Source organism: Sorghum bicolor, chromosome 1 (assembly GCF_000003195.3).
Source record: "Sorghum bicolor cultivar BTx623 chromosome 1, Sorghum_bicolor_NCBIv3, whole genome shotgun sequence".
In the NCBI taxonomy this organism is placed as follows: Eukaryota; Viridiplantae; Streptophyta; class Magnoliopsida; order Poales; family Poaceae; genus Sorghum; species Sorghum bicolor.
Genome location: NC_012870.2, coordinates 12,297,040 through 12,311,880, shown reverse-complemented (window position 1 = coordinate 12,311,880; position 14,841 = coordinate 12,297,040). Strand labels below are relative to the sequence as shown.

Sequence of the window (14,841 nt, the reverse complement as noted above, 5' to 3'; positions counted from 1 at the left end):
ATTATCTCGCGCGCCCACTGAAATGAAATGAAATCAAATCCGATCCGACCCGGCCAGTTGCAGCGCCCAGTTGCCGCAACACTCTCGTTCCAGATGCATGCAGACGCGCGGCGCACGCACCCGGCCGTGAACCATACCGAATATAATTATAATACTGATGAAGTGACGATGGCACCACGACACAAGGTGACGCCAACGGAAGACCGAAGTCCGAAAGGGAGACGGAGAGAGCCATGCGTGCGCGTCTAGTATAGTATTGGACACTTGGGCATGCAGCAAGTCAAACGCGAGGTGGTCTTTGTAGATGTGCCTTCAGGGCAAAGCTTTGCCCCACGCTTGCACATTGTTGGGTCTGCACAGATGATTACTGATTAGGTATCAGTGCTAACTATACTACTCCCTCCACTATGTCCACATGCATATAAAAATAATAAATATATCTAAGAAAAAACAAAATATCGAGTAGTGGAGTATTTCTTATAGATGAGTGTAGTATGTATCACTCTCGGTTTGTATTACTCTCTGTTTGTAGATGAATCGGTAAAGATGTTTTTTTTATCACTCGATTTATATTTTGAAGCGAGACGCGACCAAGATATTGCGACGATTTTAATGTCGAATTGTTCTGATTTTGAAGCGAATTTTCAGGTGTATATGTATGTTGGATTTCTTGGGAGCGATTTCAAAATTAGTTTGTATTTTTGAGATGAATAATGTGTGCCTCAGATGCATGTTTGATTTTTTTTTTGCGAGACCCAGTTACATATGCAGACGCTCACATACATGAACGCCCACTCACCCAACGTACATTCTACCCCTATGAGCACCTCTGTAGAATTGAGTTGGACAATTAATCTAGAGACTAACAAAGTCACCATAGGTGTCTTGCTGTGACCGATACGTCACCTACCACTAAAAAAATAACACTGTTGAATCCTAAATAAATCCAGAAAAATATGAGCACCTATGTCAAGTCTGGAGCTTAAACCTGGATGGATAGGTTCCACCATAAGAAAACCAACCATTTGAGCTACGCTGAGTTCACTCACGCATATTTGATTATGAGATCAATTGAGACTTGTATGTATGTCCAATCCCTGAGATGATATTTGTTTCATGTGTATTAATGCTAGAGCAAAGTCGCAATAAGTTCATTTTAATTAACTTTTGTCTGACCCTGGTAGAGGCTCTTACAATGGTTTTGGTGAGAGCATCTCCAACGAAATACCTAAACATACTCCGAACCCTAAATTTGTTGAGTGGAGCAAAACAAAAAAGGTCCAACAAACTATTTACTTTACTTATCCCCAAAAAAATAAGCCCCCCTTAAATCTCCCACCCACACCCTTCTCTACAGCTTAAGTAGGGTGTATCTACTTTTGTATTGACAGTTTTTTCATCCACTATACTCCCATTTCTTTTGTCCTGAGCCTATGCTTGTCCACCATCGGGTGCATCTACTTTTGTATTGACAGTTTTTCATCCACCATCCTCCCATTCCCTTTGTCTCTATACTTTCCCACCATCATGCCTGCTCATCTGTCGATACCTTGCACCTGGCAACTCTAGTTTCTAGACTCCCATTGCCATTCTTGACCAATTTTGGTGCTTTTCTAGCTCGCCGGTGCTTAGAAAACGAGAAGGAGCACCCATTTGTTGCTGTCCCACACCTGGCCATGGACGCCTCCCTCGTTGATGACCTTCCTGTAGTGGTTAATTTGTTGATTGACCTCCACCACTGTGCCATAGTTTGCCATCGGTCCATGCCCAAATATATATGGCTTCCCTCCCTTGCCACACTCCCCTCCCCTTTCCTAGGTCATGAACCCCATCGTTCGCCACCGCTCCACATCCATTGTGGCTGGATGTAGCCTAGCTCCCGACTGGCCCCTCTTCTTCGGCTGAGCTCTCTCCCGGCCATTAGAATCCCTCCCCAACCAAGCAGATTGGCACACGGATATATAGGTCCGCATGTCATTGTATATGCTAAAGAAATAGAGACCCTAACTTGGACAAGTAGGGAGTCTTTTTTTAATAGTAGCTATGGAAATGCTCTAATGATCGCATATGTGATGGTAATGTTTTTTTGTTTCATGAAAAATCTATCAGACCGGTTATTAAACAGGTGGTGATAGGCTGATAGCTTACAGCCACATACGTTCTTACGATTCCCTCTAGCAGTGAGCAGTGATGCTGATGCATTGTATCAGCGTCAAATAAACTTTACTTTTCCATGTAATTGCGTAGCAATGCACCCTAAGGAAAAAGAGCGCTCCCGGACGATGCTACGATAACATCCTAAAATAGAATGGAAATCTTATTTTGTAAGGAGTAAAAAAAATCTCAAATTTACAAATACAAAAAGTACTAAAATATATGCATAATATGTATGATTAGATGAATCATGTATATATATTTTCATGTATAGTATACTTATTTAAAAATACAAATGATGTTATTATTTTCTATAAACCTATTAAACTTAAAATTATTTAACATTTTGAAAAGTGAGATTTTCATTTTATTTGGTACACATGTACTTTAGTATGGCTCATATATATATATATATATATATATGCTAGCTAGTAAATCTCCGACTACTTCAGTTTCTTTTTAGGTTCTCCATATTTTTCTCGTGAATATGCTTGGAGAAATATATCCCAAGCTAGCAGTGTACGTACGTGTTTCTCGTGTGGATGTCACCATGAGAGAGGCACGGAAAAGAGCAATAGGTTTTCGTTCTCAGGGTCCCCAGCCGAGGAGAAGGGAAAAGCTTCAAGAAACTCTGCTGAGTGCTGTGATGAGTGGAATGGTCAAGCAGGAGACTAAAGCCTTGTTTAGTTGACAAAAACTTTGGTTTGTAGCTACTGTAGCACTTTTATTTTTATTTGACAAACATTGTCCAATCATGGAGTAACTAGACTCAAAAGATTCATCTCACAAATTACAGGTAAACTGTGCAATTAGTTTTTATTTTTATCTATATTTAATGCTCTATACATGCGACCAAAAATTCGATGTGATGAGGAATCTTGAAAATTTTTACGAACTAAACAAGGCCTAATAACACGTGAATTGCAGAGAGCTGAGATGACATGCCGATCGAAGACAGAATGATGCCAATAAATCACATCCTAGCGGTAGCGGCCCACGTCTATCCTCTTGTCAAATCGCATCCAACCTTTAGCTCTCCTCGTCAAGATCGAGTCAGGCCGGCCATCATGATCACCGGCGATCCGCAAGTCGCAACGCTGCTGGATCTGGATGGATGGAGAAAGCAACAGCAAGCTGCAAGCATATATGTGGGCGAGGGCAGAGACTAGCTATAGAGCGGTGGCGAACATAATATGTTTATTCTTTTGAGCTTATTTGCCGAATTTATACAACAAATCAATGAATAGTACTTTCAGTCATAATTTATCAGCCAAGCGAAGACAAGTGGATCACAGGACCTAACTGAGTTAGTGGCTATTACTGGCTGTTTGACTTGGCAAGAATTCTGCTTCAAGATAACGCAGCCCGCGCGGCGGTTCTAGTGGAGTAGTGGTGAGCTGTAATAATTTGAGCCACCTGTACGTGTGTCTGTGGTGACAAAATCGATCTACCGGTCCTCCGATCAAAAGTGCTATTGTGATACATTTTTTCCTAGCTACAAAACAGTAATAAGGCACGGAACAATATACTTTTATAAGAAACATTGGACTCAGCAACAAATAACAAGATCATCGTATACTCATTAATTAGGACTAACAATATTGACTAGTAACCGTTGGGGGGGAAGCCATAAATTAAGGCCGTGAGTGTTGCTATTACAAATTTGCCTGACGATGAAATCTCACCAGGCCTAATTTATTTAAGGTAAAAAAAAATGTAGAAAAGGGTGATCTTTCCTTTATGTGGGTCAGGAAAATTCGTTGTTAGCACCAGCAATCCGCAACCGCAAGCTAGGCCAGAGAAAAAGATTCAACTTGTTGATCAGGCTTTTTTTTATTTACCAAGAGCACAAGGGTCAATTTTCTGAGATTAAGACAAGCACAATAGCCCGACGCCACAAGCGCGAAAAGGTTGGTAAAGGCACACCTACCTCGTGCGTGCTGCGCTAGGAATTGGCAACACGTCATGGGATAATAATGTCACGGAGAAGGGGAGAACCTAGAATCTGTTGTTTTCACCTTACTTGTCCATTGCTTTTAGTTAATTTCCATGGCGGATCAAATATTCTTCAGTGTTTAGTCACGCAGTACTAGTAGAGTGCACAAAAGGAGTATATATACCCACGTGAAGACGACGTGTGTGTAAACTAAAATTGTCGTGGATTAATTAAACCGTATCCAGATTTTTTTATTTTATTTTTGAGAAATGAATCTCAAATTCTCAAAGGCCACTACGAAGAAGAAGACACACCTCTACTGGATTGCCGTTAAACGGGCTATGAGTTATAGAGGCCCACAACCTATATTGGGCCCATGAGCACATTTGGACGGGTACTGAACTCGGGTCGGCCGGCCCAATAGTTTACGAAACAAGCATTTTTTTTCACACAAAAAAAAGACGATAGTCTTTCTTTTTTCTTTCTTTTTCATCAAAAAAAAAAAATCAAAATGGCGGATCGCGATACCTTTCAACCCGTCAAACGAAAGCTCTTGCCATGTAAACACACACTGGTCAACGGAGGCCTGATGTGCTCCCGTCCAACTCCCCGGCACACATTCTTTATTGTACCAAACTGTTTTCTTTACAGTTATGTGCTTCTCTGCTCTATAAATAAATTATTTGACACTTGTGAAACGGGATTTTTTTTTGACAACTTGAAACAGGAGCTGAATCTCCTTCAGACACAATCCACTACCTTTGGAGCGAATTTCTTCACGGCGTCTCCGACCGTCAGGAAGATCTTGTCTTCGCCGATGAGTTCTGTGAATTTTGCCGAGCTGAGCTTCTGAATTACTGCTGGACCGGGATTGGCAAGGATCAGCTGTAGATTGACAGGCACAAGGAATTTCTTCTTGGTGAAGAGTTCTGCGAGAGCAGGATGATTGGCACTAGCAATTGAAGAATTCGAGCAGTTCTCACCTGAATTTTTCGTTTCTCGAGTGTTCTGAACAACTCCTCCAAGGCGTGGATTCCGCTTGTGTCGATGTCACCCACCGCTGTTGAAGAGTAACATATCAGTGTTGCTGGTGCAAACCAATGCATCAAAATTCATTTGGAAAAAAAAAACTCTGTTTTATTTGCATATATAGAGAATAGATAGATATATCCACTTTGTTCTTACGAGATAGATCAGCAATCAGAAACTCAATTCTGGGAAACTTCCGTTCTCGTTGTCGCTCTTCCTCCTCATTCAGCCACCTCAAGATTCTGAAAATCGGTAATCGGACACGAAACTAGTGAAGAATAGTTTGCTTGTCGCTAATATTTGACATAGGGAACGCGGTGGTAGTGGTACTCAACATGATGATGCAATGATGTAACTGACACTCTTAGCTAGCATATCCAACTAACAAGTTGCTTGAACATGCAGCCATATCATACTCCTTACACAACAGGTAATCATATATGTTAGCGTGTGCTGACTTTCCTGGATTTGATTCTAATAGCTGCATCAGCCCTATATTATTTTTTCTTTCTAATAAAAAAACATTTTCAACGTTTCATACATATATTGCCCAAGTTTATCTGAGATTTCACGCTAATGTTATTTGTATTATGTTTGTTCCTCCCCTATGACAGTGCTGCTTCTTCTTAAAAAAAATACGGTTCATCACATATATTGCAAATACAATGAAAATACTATTTATACCAGTGAATATTACCTTTCTTTAACATAGTTGGAATTCGTGAAGTAGATAGCTGAATCCACTTGAACAATTACCACCCCGGGCACCGTGGTAACTTCCGGGTATTGTTCAATGTTCCTATACACAGTCGTTCTTGGAAGGTTGCCAAGCAAGGCGGTTTTTGGTCGTGTTGCTTGGACAAGTATCTTGGCAATCGAAATCGCAACCTACTCCATTCAACAATCAAGAAGTTTTACGATCATGAGCCCTTGCTGATGAAATGTGCAAGGAAATTCAATTGAAGGTGACAGAACAGAAATTGTTGGAATAATTAGCAGGCCAATACCGCAATCAGCAGGCCATACTCCACTGATGAAAATACAACTCCCAAGAAGGCCCCCAAACACGCCAAGAAGTCCAGCTTATCAACCTTCCAGATACGGTATGCTGCCTTGTAGTCAATCAGGCCAAGCACCGCCGATATGATAATGGAAGAGAGGATGGCATTGGGAGTGTACTTGAACAGTGGAGTGATAAACAGTAGCGTCAGGAGCACTATAACTGACATAACCATGTTGGATGCTGCTGTTTTGCAGCCAGCCATGCAGTTCACCGCTGATCGCCCAAAACCACCTAATAGGATGAAAAGATTTATTTTTTTTTTGAAGGGCCGTAGCCCCTGCAGTAAATTTATTAAAACAACAACGGTTTTTAGATTACAAAAGGGCAGAGAGGGCAGAAAGAATGTCTGGAACTAACTGTTTGTGCTGCATGTACGATTGGCCGGTTTCAAGCTGAAATAGTAGTATAGTTGCCTTAATTACCTGTGGTTATGTAGCAGGAAGTCAACGAACCTACCACGTTCATGGTTCCTAGAGCGACCATTTCCTTGTTCCCGTCTAGTGGGTAGCCCCTCATGGCAGCAAATGTTCTTCCAATTGCAATTGCCTCCTGGTAAATGTTTTCACACAGGTTAATAAAGTCTCAGCACATTTCTAGCTTAGCTGTCTTCGATCGGCGTGCTGATTTGGAACTGAAACAAAGCGAAGTTTGTTTTACCGTTAGGGCTATCAATCCAGTTACCAGTCCAATTTTGAATCCTTTCAGCAAGAACGGGCCACTGAAGTATATGAGGCTAGCTGAAGGTGGGTTGACACCTTTCTCTATGTTTTTGACCTGCAATCAGTGATAACTAATTAACCTTCGTTGCTAACTTCAACTAAATTTTTAGTGTCGTTATGCAACTTCTGAATAGTCAAGAGTGGCTCTTACAACTGCCACACCATGCTTGTCTGCACGAGTGATGTACACAAAGAAGGTTGATAGGATCACTGAAACCAGCGGCGCAATTGCAGACATCCAGAAGAGCTTCTTCTTTTTCTTCCCCTATATAATCAGTTGTCCCAATGAAACAGCGGGGTCATGCATATGCATATATATAAATAGTAGTACTAGTAATAAGGATAATCAAGGTGGAATGGAACTCTGAAAAATGTACTCCTATATACGTAGTAGTTTGACGTTTGTCTTACAATGTACTTGGTGAACAGAAGGAATCCCAAGAACGATGCACCGATCAGTATTGTCTGCCAGTTCCACTGTTTGATTGTAGTAGCAACAACATAGTGAAAAAAAGTCGTCTCAAAACCTCCCATATATCACCTGTTAAAACAGCAAGAGCAAAATGTCGATGTAGCACAGTATGCAAACTTACCCCATGGTGAGCACTCTTGAAGATTGACTTCATGACCGAGACTACGTCGGTTCTGGTAGTAAAATTCCTTATGCCAAGGAAGCCCTTGAGCTGCTGAAGAGCGATGGTGATGGCAGCACCGGCCATGAACCCGACGATGGCGGCATGGGACAAGAACTCTATGATGAATCCTAGCCTGCAGTAGCAGAGTTCAGCCACAGAATTAAATTCGGACTTTTGCTATATTTTAGGTACACAACCAACCAGTACAATTAAAAGAATAACTCATAAGAATTAATTTGCAAATTTTCTTCTCTGCCTAAACAATGCCAAAATTATATGTTGCCTGAACAACGACAAAAGTTCAGGCACCTGAAGAAGCCGAGAGCGGCCTGTGTGATCCCTGTAAAGAATGTGGCGGTGAACGCTAGCCGTCTATACTCTAGCGGGTGTTTCTTGGGATCAATCTCGTTCTGCATCAGAGTGCCGAGCATCAGTGACACGACGGCCACGGGACCCATGGCTATGTCTCTAGAGCTTCCCATCAAAGTGTATATCAGTGGTGGCACGAAGCTGCTGTCTGTCATTCAAAACAAAAGAGAAAAAAAGGTGTTTCGATCTGGTAAGGACCTCGACAACTCTGACGTCTGTATCTGCAGCTGCCCATCAAAATATCAAATCAAAAGGGAAAAAACAGATCAATGCAAGCACGTGCACTTACACAAGCCAATCTCTGGCGGCAGGTTAGCAAGCTTCGAGTAGCCGATGTCCTGAAATGTTAATGCTCATTTAGCTAAAGTGCTAAACCACCATGTTCATCTTGGAATGGATGTAATCATGCAAGAATAATTCACCTGAGGTATGCAGAGGCTGGCTATGGTGAGGCCGGCGACGAGATCCCCCTTGAAGTCATCGAGGGTGTAGCGCCTGCCCCAGTCGAGCACCGGGAACACGTGCTGCAGGCCGAGCCAGGCCCTCCCGGCCCAGCTCGGCTGCTCCTTGTACTGCCGCAGCGGGTCGTCGCCGGCGAACAACATGTCCTTCACCGCGCCGGCGAAGGCATCGAGCAAGCCCTTCTCCGGCGGGAAGCGCACCCTGTGGGCGCCGGTGCTGTCCGTGCGGCTGCCGTCGTCGTCGTCGAGGTTCTCGCCTCCGTCAGACACCGCTCGCGGCATTGTTAGTTACTGCTTGTAATTGCGCAGTTGACGGCCTGACAGTGACACTGACAGTGTGATCAGCTCTGTTGCATTGCCGGAACGAATGTACGTCCAGATTTATACATGTCAAGGACCAACTACTACGATCAAAAGTCAGACCTCTACATTATACTTTTCAGTTTGCAACAGGATGAGAATAAACCTCAAATTATAGACACCGAGATGCCGAGAAATGCAGCAGACTGTTGAACTAAGCAGGACATCTCCCCTAGAGCTGATTTCTGAATAGGATTTGAACTGAAATTATTTCTGATAAGGAAGAACACATTTCTTTTCCCCCAACATGCAAAACGCTTACGTGCCGACCGCATTAGAAAAATAACAAAATTTTAGAAAAAGGACTCAACTGGCAGGTTTCGACTATCCAAAAATAAAATTTCTGTGTGTTTCCAATAGCGTACACGCAAGTAAGCAACTGCCTCCAAACATCTGTACACATGCATTAACTAGAAATTTTAAAAACGGTACACTTGCAGCTATGATAAGAATTAAAAAAATGGAGAAGAGACAGTGCCTATTCTGTGATCAAAGCGATTTGACATCTTAACCGAGGCCTTGTTTACTTCCCTGAAAAATTTGCAAAATTTTTCACATACCCCGTCACATCGAATCTTTAGACACATGCATGGAATATTAAATATAAACAAAAATAAAAACTAATTGCACAGTTTGGTCGAAACTGACGAGACGAATTTTTAAGCCTAGTTAGTCCATGATTAGATAATATTTGTCAAATACAAACGAAAGTGCTACAGTGTCGATTTCCCAAAAATTTTTGGAACTAAACAAGGCCCGAACAGCCTAGAAGCAAATTTGTATAGCAAATCTGAAGTCAATAAGTGCAGTTTATTAATCCAAACAAAATCTGCAGTATCGTCGTATGTCATGCATTGTTCATGAAGACAGCCTGACAGCCTGACAGTTAGCTACCATCATTGCCAGTCATCAGCATATATATAGGGAGGGTATAGCCAGCTAAAAAATAAGTTATTTTATAGTCACATCTATTTATGATAATTTTATATACTAATTTACAATAATATGTATACATATTTACGATAGTTAGGTTACTTTAACACATGAAGATATTAACCGTAATATTATAATAGACCACTTAGTAAGGAGATCTCGTAAATTACCATAATAATTAACGTAACTCAATGTGGCCATAGAATAATATATATGTGGAGGTAAGTAAGCAACATCAATACATGAACCAAAAAGACACCAGATTATTCACTACCTAGCTATCCGTTTTAGGGCACTCACAATGCAGACTCTATTATAGAGTCTAAAGTTATTTATTACCTCGAATAATGTGTTAGAGAGTTTAAATAAGATTTAGAGTCTTATTTTTTCTACATCTTTGCTGCCACATCAGCAAAATACTATAAATAATATGTAATTAATTGTCTTGGACTATGTAATCTTGCATTGTGAGTGCCCTTAGTATTTGCCGGGCAAAAAGGAAAACGCAAGATCCGATGGGCCACATCTGAACACAGGCACACACACACACCGTGTTCAGTTCTCCCAGAAACCATAGGCGGTGGTTGTTGTTGTTCGTGTGAATTACACTAGTGTATCTACAATCTACTCCTACTATACGGAGTACTAGTGTTCGATGGGATGTGTTGGGGAGGCCAGCTGTTCATACAACGCAAAAAAAAAAAAACTATAATCTATCGGTGATGACCGAAAGAGTGGCAACGGCCCACGCCCACCCCAGTCGATCATATGGATGGCCTTCCTGGAATCGAAACTCGCTTACGACCCCCAATGCGCGCCCCGACACGATCGTATCGATCCAAGTGCGGCCGGCGACACAGAGTACTACAATGCACTGCACTGAGTGGAAGGCCGCGGCGTCGTTATTTTGATCGCTGAAAGGTGACGACGCGACGTGACGTGGACAGAGAGTGGAGGATCCGAGGAAGCACACGAACGGCGGGCACCTACCTACTGCTATGGAAGCCCGGCTGGATGCATGCATCTCCGTCGTACCAACCCCTACGTCGTACGTCCTACTCGGCGGCCGGCACGGCACTAGCTGCTCGATCGTCACGGCGTTTCAAATCGATCCCGTCCGATGATCCCACCACCGATGCTGCGGGCGCCCGGCGGCTAAAAAAGCGAGCGCGTGACCACGCACGCATTCGAGCTCTGTTGCACGTCCATGGGCCATGGCCTTTGCATTGCATTGCATTGGTACCTTTCCTGTGGTCGCATCGCATCACCTGGATGGGCCCCGGCATCCATAAGCTGAGGCCCACGCACGCGCGTGCAGTGCAGGGGCTTCACGACGGAGGCGGCGCTGGCAAACCACGCGCAGGCATCTTGGTTCCAATTCCTCCGCCGGGGCCGCGGCCGGACGCGTACGGTGCCTGTGAGTGCTCGAGTCTCATGCATGTGATTTCCCAGCCAGTTCATTCAGAGATCGGAATATATACTGTGTATGCATCAACGCCTATAGTCCATTTGTTCCGCACCATGCAACGAGAGAAGAGCAAATGCTAGGTTTGCGTTGAAATACCTGAGAATCATCTATACTTAAGAGAAAGCGGACACAGTAACTAATGAAATGAAACTCGATCCTTTGGCCTTGCGCTAGTAGCGAACTAAGGCCCTGTTTATTCGAACTTTTAGCCACGTTTAGATCACTCAGTGGCGGAGCTCGTCAATTTTAACGCCTAGTAGGGCCACTATCAAAGCATACACACCGTTTCCGTTGAATCAAGATACCAGCCGCACCAGGTCTCATACTGATAGATAACAAAAAGTAGCTTATAAATACATAGTTTGAGATAAAAGTCTCAATTCAAAACTTAAATCCACAACATGAAAGTGGATAAAAAAAAAATCCACTCGTGCTCGGCCATCTAGGGTGTGTTTAGTTGGAGAGCGTGGAAGAATGGAATCGTTCCATCCCTAGCTGCGGGGATGGAATGAATCTATTATTGTGTTTGGTTGGAATGATAGAATTGTGTCTTTGCTAATAACTACAAAGAAGGATGTGCTCAGCTAGAAAACAACAACAAAATCAGCCAGGATGCCCTGAAGCACACTATGAGCTAGGATTAGGAACATGAGGGAACCAGGAAGGAGCAACACACTATAGGCGAGCAAGGATGATCAAGGCAGACCATGCTGATGAGTATAGACCAAAAATTGAAGATTAGTACTAAGAGATTTTGGTCCACGGGTAGGGCCAAGGCCCTAGTGGCCCTAGGTAGAGATCCGCCCCTGAGATCACTAGCGCGCTTTTACCACAGGTAGATGAAATTCCAAGTCCCTTATGCCTGGCATTAATGATCCACACATGCCATGGATCATGACAAACTATAAAGGGTTGCATAAAGTGGTTGGGAGGGCATGCAAGGGCAGTCAAAGTGAGAAAAAATATAGAAAAACACTACTTTCTATATGTGCATGGGTTATCTCCCTCATGTGCGTGTCATCAGGCATCCATCCATCTGATGTGCATAGCTTGAACCAAACCCTATATAGGACTCCAACCTTATCACCTCACCAATCATTAATTTTAATGTCCTCTCCATCCTATTGCAGGTTGATTCTTCCACCTTGTATCATGTAGGGAAACCCTCGCTTGCCACGTCCATTGTTCATCCTCCTTGCATGCTGCGGTTTCTCCATGCATCCCTCTTCCTCATGACATGAAGAAATCAATGTGGACAAGACATGCATGGGGAAAGATTGCATGATGAGTTGTGTGGAGTAGCCCAATGGCATTAGGGCATATGCTCTATGGCCAACAATGAGGTTTGTCCTCCTATTTCCTCTATCTTGCAAATAGGAAGTCATGGCGATGGTTATGGTAGGGTTTAGGGAAGAAGAAGGGGACGCAGAAGCTTAAAGGAATCACCGTGGCAAGTGGCTAGCTAGCCAAGCGATGGTGGTTGTTGGAGACCTTGAGGTGAGGTGATGAGGCTTCACCTTTCGTGCAATGGAGTACATCCGACATGGACTTAGGAGGGTAGGCGAGGACGAATAGTCAAAGTGGCTAGGGAGGGTGAGGTGGAGATGGTGGTAGATAACCTGATAAATAGGTGTCGGCCAGAGAAATATTTGGGTGCAGAGGTTATTTTTCCGTTGCGTGTTAAAAGTCAAGCGCGTAGTTGTAACATGATTAGGTGGGGAAAGAGTTGTCTTGTTGGTCGATTCTTACCATGGCATTATTGTCCTCATATTCCTTCTTTCCCCTTCAATTTCTCCATATTGCCGGCCAGAACTGTGCGATAGTGTACTAGGAGTCCTGGCTGACGAGCATCACGAGTCAGGATTTGATCCCTGCATCTAGATGCACGCCCATTATATCCACAAGTATGAGGCCCATTCAATTCAAACCTTGTTTAGTTTTCACGAATTTTTTTGGATTTGGCTACTATAGCACTTTCGTTTGTATTTGGTAATTATTGTTCAACCATGGACTAGCTAGGCTCAAAAGGTTCATTTCGCAAATTACAAAGAAACTGTGCAATTAATTATTTTTTAAATTTATATTTAATGCTTCATATGTGCATCCAAATATTTGATGTGATGGAGAATCTTGAAAAATGTTAGAAACTAAACAAGGCCTCAGATCAAGCTAGTTAGGCAGGCATCTATAGATACACTAGGCCGGGAAAGGATGCATCTGTGTAGCACCGTGTACAACATCAAATTTTGGAGATGGTACAGCAGGAAGAAGAGAGCAAGAGTAGTAGCTAGCCTAGCTATCATCAGATCTCTGAGCCATGTGCTAGCTCGATCGATCCACAAGAACTCACACGGCGCGATCGATCGGATAGATCATGCATGGAGACAGTGCATGCAATTGAAAGGGATCGGATGAAGGCGCCCTGGCCCTACAGTGCCGCATCCACGCGTGCCACAAATCTATAGCTAGCATTCGAGGTAGCTTTCGACAAACAGACTAAATGCATTTCGGATACAGAGGATTCTGAAAGCTTGTGTGTGCCTGTTTAGTATTTCCCTTATTTAGTTCTCATGTTAATCGAGAAATCCTGCAACCTTAGTAATCGAGGTGATACTTGTTAGTATATCCTGCCACTGCTCATCCATTAGTTACACGCTTACGAGAGTGTTTGAAGCGTGTATTACACTACAATAATTTCTACCTAATATCAAACGAAATGTTTTTTTTTCTTAAATTTCCATCCATCGCTTCTCAGGCTTGCCCATCTCAAAATATTTAAGGAATTTTCGTCCAAAAGGAACAGAATAGCGACGAAATCTTGCATTCGGTACAATTCAACCAAAAGAAACAAAAAGGGTAGCCCCATACACAATTGCCACATCTCAAAAGAAGGAATTATCTTCCTCCCATATTTTCTTGTACCACTCAAAGGCCATCTTATTAGTCAGTCCGTCCATCCATCTTAATGCTTTAGTCATATACGCCATTAACAGAACGATAAGAAATATCGACATTGTGGTCCATATGGTTCAATCAAACATAAAACGATGGAACAACCTCGTGCACAATTGCTACATTAAAAAAAAAGAATTTTCTTCCTCCCATATTTTTCTTTCTGTCATTCAGAGGCCATCTTAGTCCACAGTCCATCAACTCATCTTAGTGTTTTAGTCATACACATCCTTACAAAATGTCAAGGAAAAAAAATCCTATGTCTAGTGTAGTTCAATCAAACCGAAATGATGGGATAGCCCTATATATGCACACTTGCACATTACAAAATAAGAATTTTTCTTCCTCCCGGATTTTATTCTACCACTCATGAGGCCATTTTAGTCGGTCAGTCTACCCATGTTAGTGCTTTAGTCGTATATGCGGCTAATAGAATGACAAGAAAATCTTGTGCCTGGTACAACTCAATCAAAAAGAGCGACATGATAGTCTCTTACACAACCGCCACATCTCAAAAGAAAGGATTTTCTTCCTCCTAGATTCTCTTGTGCCGCTTAGAGGCCATCTTAGTCAGCCTGTCCATCCATCTAAGTGTTTTAGTCATATACGCCATTAACAGAATGATAAGAAATTGTGACATTGTAGCCTATATAGTTCAATCAAACATGGATGATGGAATAGCTCTATGCACACCTACCACATCTCAAGAAAATAAATTTTCTTCCTCCCATATTTTCTTTCTATCACTCTGGCCATCTAGTC

The 14,841-nt window shown here is 42.6% G+C and overlaps 1 protein-coding gene across 2 annotated transcripts; it reads right to left on the bottom strand.

Moving 5' to 3' along the window:
• On the bottom strand, positions 4,683 to 8,968 carry LOC8057230 (sulfate transporter 1.2). 2 transcript variants are annotated; one of them, XM_021459267.1, is made up of 14 exons: positions 8,833 to 8,968; positions 8,328 to 8,683; positions 8,195 to 8,243; positions 7,846 to 8,053; positions 7,495 to 7,669; positions 7,313 to 7,378; positions 7,053 to 7,166; positions 6,840 to 6,956; positions 6,605 to 6,731; positions 6,127 to 6,413; positions 5,817 to 6,007; positions 5,276 to 5,361; positions 5,074 to 5,150; positions 4,683 to 4,975 (listed from the first exon to the last, which is right to left on the bottom strand). In XM_021459267.1, exons 2-14 carry the CDS (start codon positions 8,646 to 8,648, stop codon positions 4,832 to 4,834), a joined length of 1,962 nt encoding a protein of 653 aa, XP_021314942.1. In that variant the 5' UTR covers positions 8,649 to 8,683; positions 8,833 to 8,968; the 3' UTR covers positions 4,683 to 4,831. The 2 variants fall into 2 exon arrangements, with proteins under 2 accessions (XP_021314942.1, XP_021314939.1); XM_021459264.1 differs by lacking the exon at positions 8,833 to 8,968 and having other exon boundaries at positions 8,328 to 8,769.

What these genes read in the sequence shown, in the direction of transcription:
- LOC8057230 (XM_021459267.1), bottom strand. Translation starts at nt 8,648, where the DNA reads ATGCCGCGAGCGGTGTCTGACGGAGGCGAGAACCTCGACGACGACGAC. An exon ending in CTGGATTGATAGCCCTAACG is followed by an intron (nt 6,732 to 6,839) that starts GTAAAACAAACT and finishes AACATTTACCAG; the next exon opens with GAGGCAATTGCAATTGGAAG. An exon ending in TCGAGAAACGAAAAATTCAG is followed by an intron (nt 4,976 to 5,073) that starts GTGAGAACTGCT and finishes GTCAATCTACAG; the next exon opens with CTGATCCTTGCCAATCCCGG.